The 13,934-nt window shown below is 44.6% G+C and overlaps 2 protein-coding genes across 5 annotated transcripts; one reads left to right on the top strand and one right to left on the bottom strand.

The window, feature by feature from the left end:
- The first annotated feature begins 6,089 nt into the window (after window positions 1–6,089).
- LOC143765420 (uncharacterized) lies at window positions 6,090–8,710 on the top strand. 3 transcript variants are annotated; one of them, XM_077252086.1, is made up of 7 exons: window positions 6,090–6,335; window positions 6,407–6,518; window positions 6,601–6,675; window positions 6,801–6,887; window positions 6,983–7,191; window positions 7,288–7,447; window positions 7,559–8,710. In XM_077252086.1, the coding sequence occupies exons 3-7, from the start codon at window positions 6,614–6,616 to the stop codon at window positions 7,974–7,976; spliced, it is 936 nt and encodes a 311-aa protein (XP_077108201.1). In that variant the 5' UTR covers window positions 6,090–6,335; window positions 6,407–6,518; window positions 6,601–6,613; the 3' UTR covers window positions 7,977–8,710. The 3 variants fall into 3 exon arrangements, with proteins under 3 accessions (XP_077108201.1, XP_077108193.1, XP_077108183.1); XM_077252078.1 differs by having other exon boundaries at window positions 6,407–6,675; XM_077252068.1 differs by having other exon boundaries at window positions 6,090–6,675.
- Window positions 8,711–9,397: 687 nt separating this feature from the next.
- LOC143765411 (uncharacterized) lies at window positions 9,398–12,731 on the bottom strand. 2 transcript variants are annotated; one of them, XM_077252047.1, is made up of 5 exons: window positions 12,420–12,731; window positions 12,263–12,331; window positions 11,806–12,031; window positions 11,421–11,580; window positions 9,398–11,342 (listed from the first exon to the last, which is right to left on the bottom strand). In XM_077252047.1, the coding sequence occupies exons 3-5, from the start codon at window positions 11,837–11,839 to the stop codon at window positions 10,751–10,753; spliced, it is 786 nt and encodes a 261-aa protein (XP_077108162.1). In that variant the 5' UTR covers window positions 11,840–12,031; window positions 12,263–12,331; window positions 12,420–12,731; the 3' UTR covers window positions 9,398–10,750. The 2 variants fall into 2 exon arrangements, with proteins under 2 accessions (XP_077108162.1, XP_077108172.1); XM_077252057.1 differs by having other exon boundaries at window positions 12,263–12,731.
- Window positions 12,732–13,934: the final 1,203 nt, after the last annotated feature.

The following is a 13,934-nucleotide window of genomic DNA, read 5'->3' as shown; positions in this document are numbered from 1 at the left end:
AGTTCCGCCTTCTGCTGTCCCCGGCGGGAGAGAACGGCTGCACAGCGTGTGACATGATTACGCCACACGTCCCCGCTCGTGCCCCGCCGCTCTCTTCCCGGCACTGAAGAGCAGAGCAGAGGTGGACCTGAGGAGCCAACTGTTACTCAGCCAAGCAAAGCGTGAGTAATAACCACCTCACATGGCCTCCACTATGCTGGCGGTCGCCCCGGGGGGGGGTTTGGGGTGCAGCTTGCTTTTTTGCAGTGTGCGTGTGTGGGGGGGGGGGGGGTTGGGGTGCAGCCTTATTTTTTGGTGTGTGTGGAGGGTGGGGTGGGGTTGGGGTGCAGCTTGCTTTATTTTTTGCAGAGTGTGTGGGGGGGGGTGGGGTTGGGGTGCAGCTTGCTTTATTTTTTGCAGTGTGTGTGTGGGGGGGGTGTGGTTGGGGTGCCGCTTGCTTTATTTTTTGCAGTGTGCGTGTGTGGGGGGGGTGGGGTTGGGGTGCAGCCTTATTTTTTGGTGTGTGTGGGGGGGGGGGTGGGGTGCAGCCTTATTTTTTGCAGTGTGTGTGTGTGTGGGGGGGCGGGGTGGGGTTGGGGTGCTGCTTTATTTTGCAAACGTATTATGTGTGGGGGGGGGGGCGGGGGGTTGGGGTGCAGCTTTATTTTGGAAACGTATTATGTGTGTGGGGGGGCGGGGTGGGGGTGCAGCTTTATTTTGGAAACGTATTATGTGTTGCCGCAAGCAAGGGGCCCATCCGCAAGCATGGTCGAAGTGACTGGGTCCGGACACTGTGGCTGGGCACCATTGCTGTGACCCTTTTGCTGTGGGGCCCATTGTGTGGCTGGGCCCTGTTGCTGTGGCTGGGCACTGTGCTTGTGGTGGGGCCTAGCCACAGCAATGGGGCCCAGCAGCAAGCACGGGGCCCAACAGCAGCAATGGGGCCCAGCCACAAAAAAAGGGGACCAGCCGCAAGAAAAGGGCCCAGCGACAGCAATGGGGCCCAGCCACAAGCACGGTCACTGTGACTGGGTCCGGACACTGTGGCTGGGCACCATTGCTGTGACCCTTTTGCTGTGGGGCCCATTGTGTGGCTGGGCAGTGCTTGTGGCAAAAATAAAAAAAAAGGACACACCATGGATGCGGGCGGGCGGCACTGGGCCCCCCCAAGCCACGGGCCTGGGTGCTTCCGCATCCGTCGCATCTATGGTGTGTACGCCACTGCATATGGCTCTAGGAACACAAAAGGGTGTTTAGCCTGATTTTCAGGCGTCCTATGGGTCTACCATGTAACATACTACTATGTCCAGGGCAGAAGGGGCTAAAATAGCCCTATGGTGCCTAACCTAACCATGGCAACCGGGGGGGCAATTGGGGGTTAGGTGCATTGCTCAGGAGCCACCCTACTCTCACTTCCTCCCGCTCCTCTCTGCTAAATGTATTCATCCATCCTTCTCCTTCTCCCCCTCTTCCCAGACTTTGTGCAGTGTACAGTGGCTTACTTGTTTCTAGTTACTTATCACCTGCTCACCTCTGCCACCTTAGGTTTAAATGAGCAGATAGATGGTTATAGTAGCATGTGGACTGCACTAATAAGACTTTTGGTCCACACCTAACCTTTTCAGGGAAGAATAACATTTGTCAGGCAAGATGAGCCCTAAGAAAGCATCTGGTGCACAGAACAGAAAGCGAAAGGCCTTAGCAGAACAGGCAAATCAAAAGCAAGCAGGGTCTTTAAAAAGACTGTTCGAAAAATCTTCTGAACATGGTGGCACCAATGTACCGAGCACTGCTGAGGAATCAACATCAGATATTCAACAGCAAGAATGTGAAATAAGGAGTGGTATGGATACAATCCCATTGGAGCCAGGGGAACCATCAACGTCATTGAAAATTAGGATCAGCGAAGTTGACCAAGAGTCTACCATAGCAGACGTTTATGAGGTTGCAGTAGAACAAGATCAGTCTACCACACCAGCCCTCACATCAGAAGGGGATAACACATGCCAGCATGTGGAGGGCATTGATGAGGCTGAAAGCAGTGAAATTTCTGCAATCATTGACTCAGATCCTGCACTTTGGCCTACATTAAATTCTTCATCAATTGATCTAATCGTAGAAGCAGGCCCTGTGCAACTTAAAAATATAGAATTTAAGAGAGATGAGAGGAATCGACATTTTTCAGAGGACTTTTACTCTAGAATTTTGGACAATGGCGTGAAACGAGCAAGAAAGTGGTTGGTGTACTCCAAAAGTTTGAACAAAGTATTTTGCTTTTGTTGCAAACTGTTTGATAGAAGATCCCGTACGGCACTTGCATTGGATGGATCACAGGATTGGAGCCATATGAGTCAGATGTTAAAGGCCCATGAAACTTCCATTAACCATTACTCAGCAGAAACAAAGTGGATAGAAGTTCAGCTTCGCATGAAAAACAAAAAAACAATTGACCATCAGTTACAGAGCAGAATACAGAAAGAGCAGCAGCACTGGAGAAACGTACTGGAAAGACTCATGCGTATTACTCAGTTGTTGGCTGAACAGAACTTGGCATTTCGAGGATCTTCTGATCGTCTATACACCGCAAATAATGGAAATTTTCTTGCTATAGTACAGTTATTAGGAAATTATGACTTTGTAATGGCAGAACATCTGCGACGAGTCAAGTCAAAGGAGACATCTGACCACTACTGTAGTAAAACTATTCAAAATGAAATAATTAATTTGATGGCCAAAAAGGTTATTAGTGAAATTCTTGAAAGATGCAAAAAGGCAAAGTATTATTCCTTAATTCTTGATTGTACAACTGATCTAGCCCATCAAAAGCAGATGTCTTTTACCATCCGTTTTATTGATGTTAAACTTGGGTTATGCCAGATCAGGGAACATTTTCTTGGATATGTTGCTGTAACAGACACAACTGGTAGAGGATTATCAGATATTATTCTTAATTTCCTAATTAGCAAAGAGCTAGATATTGATGACTGTCGTGGCCAGGGCTATGACAATGGTGCCAATATGGCAGGCAAAAATAATGGTGTTCAAGCCAACATACTAAAAAAAAATCCAAGGGCGTTTTTTGTACCATGTGGATGCCACAGCCTCAATTTAGTGGTTGGAGATGCAGCAGAATCTAACATAGATTCTATAACCCTGTTTGGAATTATTCAGCGTGTATATACTATTTTTGCTGGGTCAGCCAAGAGATGGAAGGTTTTGACAGACCATGTATCAGGTCTTACTGTAAAACCTCTATGTACCACAAGATGGGAATGCCGGATAAACTGCCTCAAACCACTGAACCAAAATCTAGCAGGTATACAGGAGGCATTATTTGCCCTTTCTGAAGACAGCAGTACAGAGCCAAAAACAAAACATGATGCTCTAGAGTTGTCCCAACATATCCTTAATTTTAAATTCATGGTGTCCTTAATTGTGTGGTATGACATATTATTTCAAATCAATATTGTGAGCAAAGCTTTGCAAAACCAGACCGCCAACCTCATCACAGCAGCAGACATGATTGAAAAAACCCATGATTTTCTTAAGAAATTCAGGGAGAATGGTTTTGAAGGCTCTTTCCAAAGAGCAAAGAATATAGCAGAGGAAAATGGTGTGGACCCCATATTTAAGAGTACCTCACGTGTTAGAATTAAAAAACCCACTTTTAGCTATGAAGGACGGGATGAACCAATTGTGGATGCAAAGCAGAAATTTAAGGTTGAGTTCTTCAATGTGTTGGTGGATACTGCTTTAAATTCAATGGAGGAGCGTTTCCAGCAACTCAGTATTCATAATAAAAAATGGGGCTTTTTGTACGATATAAAGAGCCATGAATCACGGGAAGACTTGTTGGCACATAGTGTAGAACTGCAGAAGTCTCTGACTTATGGCAATAAGTCTGACATAAATGGTGCTGAACTTTCTGATGAACTCTGGCACATTCGGAATGTGCTCCCTGATGATGTTGAGACTCCGCTGCAGATACTTGGTTTCCTCACCAAAAATGAGTTTACAGAGCACTTTCCACAAACCTGGACTGCACTTCAGATTCTGTGCACCATCCCGATTTCTGTGGCCTCAGGAGAGCGCAGTTTTTCAAAACTTAAGCTCATTAAGACATATTTAAGGTCCACTATGACAGAGAGCAGGTTATCCTCACTTGCAGTCTTATCAATTGAAAATGATGTGTTGGCATCTCTAGACTTAAATGAAACTATTGATGAGTTTGCCAAAGTAAAAGCACGGAAAGTTGCTTTTTAAATCAGTTTATGTAGCACGTTATTATGTTCTTGTTGTTGCTGGATTACAGTATAGTGCACTTTATTTTTATTTTTTTGTCTTGAAGGTTGAAAATTGTGCACATATTTAATGACAGTTTTTCTCATGTATGTTGCATATTTATTATATTATTTATATTTGATATTTTAAGATATTTAATTTAGTATTAAGGTGGATCAAAAGTCATAGAATGACTCTTGGTCCGCACGGCACCCGACCTGCTGCCACCCGTCCGGAACTCTTCTCCATGCTGGCCATCATCTCTGCACTCCGATTGGCTGTCAGCGTTGGGCTGACAGCCAATCAGAGTGCAGGGCGGTGTTTGGCCTTGCAGGCCGCCGCTCTGCACTCTGATTGGCTGTCAGCCCATATGGCTTTGGACCAAGCGTCATTTTTTCCTTTTGGTCTGCTTTAAAGCACTTTATAATTCCCGTTATTGCAATATTAGTGTTTCTTCAAGTGTTTTGCAGGGAAACACAAGTTTTCTAAGTAAACGTGTTGTTGTGAATATTAAAGAGTTATTGTTTTCTTTCAAAGTTTGGAGGGGGGGGGGGGGCGCCGTCCTGCAGTCTCGCACAGGGCGCCTTTTGGGCTAAGTCCGGCCCTGGTATGTGTCCATGTTCAGGATTGCATCAGGATTTGGTCAGGATTTTCCATCAGTATTTGTACGCCAAAACCAGGAGTGGGTGATAAAAGCAAAAGTGTGCCTGTTTTCCTATTATACTTTCCCTAATTGTTACACTCCTGGTTTTGGCTTACAAATACTGATGGAAAATCCTGACCAAATTCTGATGCGATCCGGAATGTGGACACATACCATGCATGTTTGTGTGCGTCTTGTTGATTGCATGTGCATTTGTCCATGCTTTAATTGGTTAATTGCCTTTTTCTGATGTATTGACTGTATAGTGGTCTGTGCAGCATGTGGTTTAAATGTGTTTGTTTTTTGTTTTTTTTTAAATCTGATGTGTTTTTTTAAAAAGTCTAGCGGTCTGCAGCTTGTGGTTTGAATGTGTGAGTGTGTTTTTTTTTCTATTTAAAAGTGTTGTTTTTATTTTAATTACTGTTAAAACCATTTGCAGTTGATGTACTTGTATTTAAAATAAAGAGCATGTCAGCTCCTAATTGTGATTTAAAAAAAAAAGAGTGAAAAAAAAAGAAAATAATAAAATTTTTGTTAAAAAAATGTCCGTAGTATCATTTCATAAAGGTAAATTTAAAACTGGTGTATGTACCAATGGTTATACTTGCAATACACAGTTGGTTGAGGGCACTTTTTTTTAATAAAGGTTACACTTAAAGGTTTTTTTGGGGAGGTGATTTTTGAAAATAAAATGTGGTAAATATATGTTTACATGGTGGGTTCACATTTCAAAATATTTTTTTGGGAACATGGAAATGAATGGTATACCGTGCACCTGTTTTGGGGTTTTGGTGTTCACATTTAATGAACTTTTCTCACATCATTTTAGCAGGGTGTTTATTAAAACATTACCTAGTTTAGGGGGTGGTCTAACTAGAAATCCATTATACTTATTATAGATACACCAGGGACCAGGACCACAGCCGCCGCCTGTCAGCCCAGGACCACAGCCGCCGCCTGTCAGCCCAGGACCACAGCCGCCGCCTGTCAGCACAGGACCAGCCCACCAGGACCACAGCCACCAACTGTTAAAAGTAAGTTTTGAAGACCCCAAATCTGCTGCTTCAATGTGTAGAGCAGATTGCAAGTGTCTTTAAACTTACAGAAAAACCAGGACCACAGCCGCCGCCTGTCAGCCCAGGACCACAGCCGCCGCCTGTCAGCCCAGGACCACAGCCGCCGCCTGTCAGCACAGGACCAGCCCACCAGGACCACAGCCACCAACTGTTAAAAGTAAGTTTTGAAGACCCCAAATCTGCTGCTTCAATGTGTAGAGCAGATTGCAAGTGTCTTTAAACTTACAGAAAAACCAGGACCACAGCCGCCGCCTGTCAGCCCAGGACCACAGCCGCCGCCTGTCAGCCCAGGACCACAGCCGCCGCCTGTCAGCACAGGACCAGCCCACCAGGACCACAGCCACCAACTGTTAAAAGTAAGTTTTGAAGACCCCAAATCTGCTGCTTCAATGTTTAGAGCAGATTGCAAGTGTCTTTAAACTTACAGAAAAACCAGGACCACAGCCGCCGCCTGTCAGCCCAGGACCACAGCCACCGGCCTTACTTCCACAACAATGTCCTCTTCTGACAGCCCTCCTCCACAGCAACAGCGTGTATCGGTAAGTTAACACAAATTTTTTTTTTTTTTTTTTAAATTTACTTTTTTTTGGATCACTACATGCATAAATTATGTTTCAACAGGAAGCTGAATCAGATGAGGAGCTGTCAGAAGGGGGCGAGATGGGTGGAGAGATGCAAGTGGAGGAGGAACCAAGTGTAAGTAGTGGTGAAACAGTTGCTTCGTACATCACACTGCACCATACACAAAACAGATTTTCATACATAACTAAACACAGAAAATATATGCCTACCTAACTGAGAATTTGTTTCCTTTATTTCAGGCTGCTGCTGCTGCTCCTGCTGCTGCCGCTGAAGGTTCTCCCAGACACTCCCAGAGTCGGCGGACTCGTCGCCGCGGTCGGCCATCAGTGAGTTTCGGTTTTTTTTGGGAGTGGGATTCTATTGGTACTTTAGTGTTTCAGTGTACTAATTTGTTTGTTTTTCTTCTTTTTTTTTGGCACAGGCTTCACAGCGTGCTCCCGCAGAAGAGGATGATGATGATGACAGACATTGATAATCTCATTGAGGAGGTTCGCGAGCGGGAGCCGCTGTGGAACATGGCTGACCGCAGGCATGCCGATACCGGTGTCACCCGTCGGCTCTGGGACGAAGTGTGTCGCAACCTGTTTCCAAGGCAGGAGAGCCTTCATCCTCAGCAGCTGAGCAAACTAGGTAAGTATTCACTTTCCAGTGATGTTTTGAGCTGACTGTAATGTATTGCATTTACCAATTTTTTCTTTTTTTTTCTTTTGATTCTTGTCTTCACAGTTGGAAAGGTTAGGAAGCGGTGGCGGTCACTGAGGGATCGCTTTAAGAGGGAATTCAACGAGGAGATGCAGGCCCCGAGTGGCTCTACAGGAAGGAGGAGGAGCAAATACAAATATGGCCCGGCCCTCTCCTTCCTGAGGCGAACCATGCTGAGCAGAGTGTAAGTATTCTACAGCCCACTAATAACCATGTTAACCTGTCTACTTAGTTTGCTTTCAGTCAGGGCTTTTTCATTCCAATGTATTAATTTCTTTTGTTTTTTCTTTCACAGCACCTTCTCCAGCCACCGTGCGCCTGCATCTTCCTCTGCGCCCTCTGGAGCGATCCCTCCTGAGTCCGCCACTGAGGGCCACGTCGGTAGGCCCCACACCACTGTCCCCTCCTCTGACCCCACTGTCCCCTCCTCTGACCCCTCTGTCCCCTCCACTTCATCCGCCCCAAGCAGTGGAGCATTATTGCAGGCTTCATTGCTCGCATCTGATGCTGAACAGTTAGCGTTTCCTTTACCCCACCCCTCTGATCCTGCCACCTCGAGACCACCATTAGGTTCGTGGCGTCAGCGACAGAGGGGTCCGGAAAGGAGCTATGCTCCTGAATTCTTACACCTGAATGCATCCTTCCAAGGCTTTCAAAATTTTGGGAGAGCAAGTGACTGCTGGATTCAACATGGTGCAGTCACGCATCAGTGAAACAAGCCAGGAAACCAGCAGTCGCTTGGATAGGCTGCATTCAGCTGTAAGTCCCGATCCGGCCAATATTTTTTTTCAATCCATGCTCAGGAGCATGGAGAAGCTTTCTTTTGAGCAACAGATGCGGGTAATGAATACCTGCCATAATGCTCTACTGCAGGCCGTTAATGAATCTACCCACACACCTCCCCACACCTCCACTCCAATTCCACCCCAGGCCCCATTTCCACACCATGCCCAACCCCAGGCCCCATTTCCACACCATGCCCAACCCCAGGCCCCATTTCCACACCATGCCCAACCCCAGGCCCCATTTCCACACCATACCCCCCATTACCAAACCCAGCCCCAATACCCACACCAGCACCATTACCAAACCCAGCCCCAATCCCCACACCAGCACCATTACCAAACCCAGCCACAAACCCCACGCCAGCCCCATTACCCAACCCAGTCCCACTACCCTACCCAGTCACAATACCCAACCCAGTCCCCACAACCATCCCGGCCCCCAGACCAAATTCCTTCCCCAATGTTTTCTTTACCCAGCTTTTCTCTTCCCCCTACCCCAACACCACCCCCCTCTGGTCAGCCTCCTGGTTTTACCCCCCCTTCCACTGCACCCCAAACAAGTAGGGTTTCCCCACCTATCGACGTGGTCCAACCTTCCTGCCCCTCCTCCCCTCGTATCTCCACCCCACACTTTGAAGACTTATAAACATTTACAAAACTATATTACGTCAATGTGATTTCAAAAATTTTGCAAAGTTTAAAAAAAAAAAAATTTGAAAATAAAAAATATCTATTTTTTTGCAAAAATTAAAAAAAAAAAAAAAAGTTAGGCTAGGTTCACATTGCGTCAAGTACATGGCGTTAAACGGATCCGTTAAACGCATGTACAGAAAAGGATCAAATTTGTAGAAAAATCAGCTTCACGTTAACGCTTGCGTTAACGCTTTTGACAGCGTTTTCCTCATTTTGATGTCCGTTCGCGATGTATCCGTTTGTCTGCGTTTGTCACTGTCAATAAAGTTTTTTTTTTTTTTCTCCTTTTGTCCTCGTCGGGGTGTAGGTGCAGACTCATTCTCCATTTTGAAAGCATTGAGTGAACTTCTGCTAGCAAGATGTTTGTGTCTGAGCTGGTTCGATTTCGCTTGATGCGGTTGCGACTTCGCCAGAGAAAGCGTAGTTCGCAAAGGAGATATTGGATCCACGAAGTGAATTTCTTGCGGAGTACTTATGGTGCCTTTCACACCCTGTATCTTCAGCTTCGGGATCACCCTTCAAAATTCCAACGCTATCTACGGATGTCCATTGAGACCTTTGATGTTCTGCTTTCACATGTGAAGGATGAGATACATCATCAGCGCAGCACTTTCCGTGAAAGCATCTGTGCGGAGGAACGATTAGTAGTGACTGTGAGGTAATTATAAAATTTTTTCTCATTCTATTGACAAAGACTAGATCTAGGTATCGTGGGGCATAATGGTCATTTAGCAATTGTATATTCTATTTATGTAGCCTTTTAGTTGTCCTTAAAAATCCTAAACATTTTTTTTTTCTTTTTCAATGCCGACAGATATCTGGCTACCGGAGAATCTTTTGCGTCACTGCATTACCAATTTAGACTGGGGAAGTCAACAATTTGCCAACTGGTTCGGGAAACTTGTGATGCCATTTGGAACAACTTGCAACCACTTGTGCTACCAACCCCAACATCAGAAATGTGGCTAGCGATTTCCCAACAGTTCGAGGATGTGGCTAATTTCCCCAATTGTATTGGTGCCGTGGACGGCAAGCACATACGGATTCAGAAACCAGCGCATAGTGGGTCCCTGTACTATAATTATAAAAAATACTTCTCGATAATCTTGATGGCTATTGCGGATGCAAGATACCGGTTTGTAGCTGTGGATATTGGTGCGTATGGCCGTACTAACGATTCAAGAGTCTTCAGAGACTCCAACATGGGGAGATGTTTGTATAGCAACAATTTTAACTTGCCCTCATCACGACCTCTACCGGGGACCGAAGACCCAAGTTTGCCCTTTGTTTTAGTTGGTGATGAGGCATTCCAACTTGGGCAAAATCTCCTCAAACCGTACTCAAGCCGCAGTCTGAACTCCACCAAGCGCATTTTTAATTATCGCTTGAGCCGGGCAAGACGTTATGTGGAGTGCGCCTTTGGGATTTTGACATTAAAATGGCGAATTCTACTAACGTGCATGCAACTGCAACCAGAAAATGTGGACCGTGTTGTGAAGGCATGCATCTGTCTGCATAATTTTGTGGCCAGACATGAACCCCAGGTGGTTGACCCCGATGAATGTGAGTCGAACCTCATGAGCATTGAATCTACTGCTGTTCGGTCTGCAGCACAAATAATGAGGATCCGTGACCAATTTGCACAGTACTTCATACATGAGGGGCATGTTCCATGGCAAGACAGACACGTGTAAAATTTATTTCAAGTCTGAAGCTGTGTCCTGATGTGTTTTTTGTTTTTTGTTTTTTTTTTTATTTCCCATATGTCTTGTAAAATATGTCTTGTAAAATGTTACATTACTGTTATGTTGTGTTCACAGTCATACAAGAATCAGATTTTAAACAGTTTACTTAAGTTTCTGAATTTTTATGAAAGAACAGTTGTGAACTTGTTACATATGATATCCCATAGGGATGTAAAAAAACACACACGAAATTGGGTGGTAAAAAAACAATAAACCAAAGAACGTGAAACACAGTTTGCACCTGGCTGGGGACACTGAGCTGTACTACAGACTCTGGTATTGCGCGGGCGTATTGTCTGCCCAGGTGTATGATGGACTGCTACTTTGTCTCTGATGTTCCATGCTCGTTTCACACCGGGCTCTATATTGAGGGTTGTAGGCCGGCATGTCTATGCTTCTGGTTCTCGATGGAGCTGGCTCCTGGGGTCCCACAAATTCCTCAAGAAGGTCATTCAGTCTTTGCCGAAACAAAAGGTTTCTGTGTGCCGGGATATTTTGTGCTACGGGAACATAGGACAAAAAAAGTAGCTTCCACTCATTTGCAGAATATACAGACTCGCGAGATTGTAAGTCGGTAATTTCCCGCCTCAGGTCTTTCAGTTCACTCCGACACATGTCCTCAACCCGCTGAAGTCCATCGACAATAATGGCATCAGCTTCATCTTTTTGTGAAGCTCGCTTGCGTCCACGCACTGATTGCAACCGGGCACTCACACCTGAAGCCACAGTGCTTCTCTCCCCAGATCGTGGCTCGCTGATGACAGAGACGTCTTCAGTGCCCGTCAGCTGACTTGGTTCCAGTGGAGATGGCTCCAGTTCTTCTGCCTGTCTAGGCGCGGCGGTACTGCATATCGTGCTGGAACCAAAAAAATATATATATTTAGCTTTAATTTTTAAACAATTTTGTCTCGCACGCAGACTAATTTGTACTTACGAGCGCTGAGACACTGTTTTTTGAAGAAAGAGCAATTGCTCGTAATGCACATACGGGGTCACCCGTTTGGCACCTGATCCACTTGGTGGATTTTGACTATTCCGGTAGTCACGGACAAAGCGGTCCCTTATTGATTTCCAACGGGTATGGACCGCATCCGCTGTAAGTTTTAAAAAAAGGTAAAAAATATATATATATATATTAGTAGACAGTTCTTATTTTGATAGTTTAAAAATTGTGTATAGTTAGTTAAGATAGTTGATATATAGCTAGTAGATAGATAGTTGATAGATAGTAATTATAGATGATAGAGATATAGTTTAGTGTATAGGTAGTTGATAGTTCAGAGATAGATAGTAGACAATTTAACATCACCAATATTTACCAATTTTTTTCTTTGAGGTTGACGACTTCTCCATGTATCGAGGATCGAAGTGAGAGATAATTTGATCCCACAACTTCCGGTTCTTTACTATGTCATGGTGGGAGCTGTCGCTTTGGTCCCATATTGAGGGGTTGGCTTCCACAAGGTTGATCAGTGTCTCATTGTGAATGGTCAACGGCTCTTCATCAACCACAATCCTTTTTTTTTTTTGGCTCGCTGACTTGGACTATGTAAACACAAAGCGTAATGTTGAAAGGTTCAATTATAGATAGATACAGAGATAGATAGATACAGAGATAGATAGATACATAGCTAGATACATAGATAGATAGATACATAGATAGATACAGCGAAAGATAGAGAGAGAGAGAGAGAGATAGTGGATAGATAGTTTATAGATATAGCAGATAGAAAGTGAATAGATAGATTGTAGATACATTTCTAGTTTTATATTTACCACTGGCAGTTGTGGAGACGACAGACGGCGAGGAACCTTCTTCCTCTTGTGTCCTCCGTGTGCCACAACCTATTGTGTATGTAAATGGAAAAAAAAATTACATTTCTTTGATCAATAAATTTATGTTTGCAAAAACTTAAAAATGTCTGCTATGTACCTTTGTTGGTTTTGCCTGTTTTTTTGGGGGGGGCCTAGCAGCCTCGGGCTCCGAAGACTCCTATTTGCAATAGAAACATGATTATACATATATATATAGCTTAATACACTGAATTTTCACACAAATTTTAGTGGTTTTTTAAAGTGCAAGCCTACCGACTGAGAAGAAAAAACCGCAGACACGCTGCTGCTGCTTCCCTCACTATCCGACATCTGCAACAAAGCAATACATTTTTAGTACACACACATCCGTCGTACAATACAGACTCCCATGATGTATACAGAGATATCTACTATATAATTGTCTAGGGAACTTCCGTCTTTCTGTCCTTCTGTCACGGTATTAATTCGCTGATTGGCCTCGGCAGCTGCCTGTCATGGCTGCCGCGGCCAATCAGCGACGCGCACAGTCAGAAAAAAAAGGGCCGCCCCGCACTCACTGCCCGGCGCCCGCATACACCCCTCTGCTCACCGCTCACACAGGGTACTGTGACAAACGTCGCTGTGCAATATACTACGTGACTGGGTTCTGTATACTACGTCGCTGGGTGCTGTATACTACTTCACTGTGCAATACACTACGTGGCTCTGTGATGTATACTACGTCACTGGGCAATATACTACGTAGCTGGGCAATATACTACATGCTACATGGCTGGGCAATATACTACGTGGACATGCATATTCTAGAATACCCAATGCATTATCGGGCCACCATCTAGTATATATATATATATATATATATATACAAATGTACTTACATTTCCTGTGATCTTTTGCAAGACACTTTTTCTCTGGTGTGCAGCAGGCCTCAGGATGGCCGAAATCCTGTTTCCTGTCACATGACCACATGGACATCCCTCAAACGCTATTAAAACGTATGGTTCTTTTTTGAAATTTATCAAGATTTGCGTCTGGCTGCGTTTGCAATAGACATCAATGGCAGAATTAACGCTTCCGTTAGTATTGCGTTAGCTTGGCCGGACCCAAAAACGCTGCAAGCCGCGTTCCAAGGTCCGTCAGAAAAAAACCTTATGTGACTAACGCATGCCAAATTTGGCATGCGTCACGAGGCGTCAGACAATGCAAGTCTATGGGCGCGTTAGTATGTGCGTTATATTGCGTTTTCACTACTTAAAAACGTGTCCGTTAGACGGACTCACCTAGCGCAATGTGAACCTAGCCTTAAAATAAAATTCTGATTATAATTGTACTCTTTGTGTGTGTGTGGATTTATTAAGGTTATATAATAAAAAAGGTTTAATAAAAACAAACACCAGACATTTGAAAGGTATAACATAATGGTTTTACTAGCAAGAAAACCACGCTTTTGGGCCTTTTTTTTTTTTTTTTTGGCAGAAAAACATTTTTTACATAAACAAAACACATGGGAAACTGGTTACACAATCATGTCTTGCCACAGGATCCGCCCGACAGGTGAGACAAAATAATCGGCAAACTGGTCCCTCATCCTTGTAACTGAACCTGTAGAGCGAACCGAGCTGCTGCGGTAGTC

The sequence above is a fragment of the Ranitomeya variabilis genome, chromosome 1 (genome assembly GCF_051348905.1).
Source record: "Ranitomeya variabilis isolate aRanVar5 chromosome 1, aRanVar5.hap1, whole genome shotgun sequence".
In the NCBI taxonomy this organism is placed as follows: Eukaryota; Metazoa; Chordata; class Amphibia; order Anura; family Dendrobatidae; genus Ranitomeya; species Ranitomeya variabilis.
This window is presented reverse-complemented; position numbering and strand designations above follow the sequence as displayed.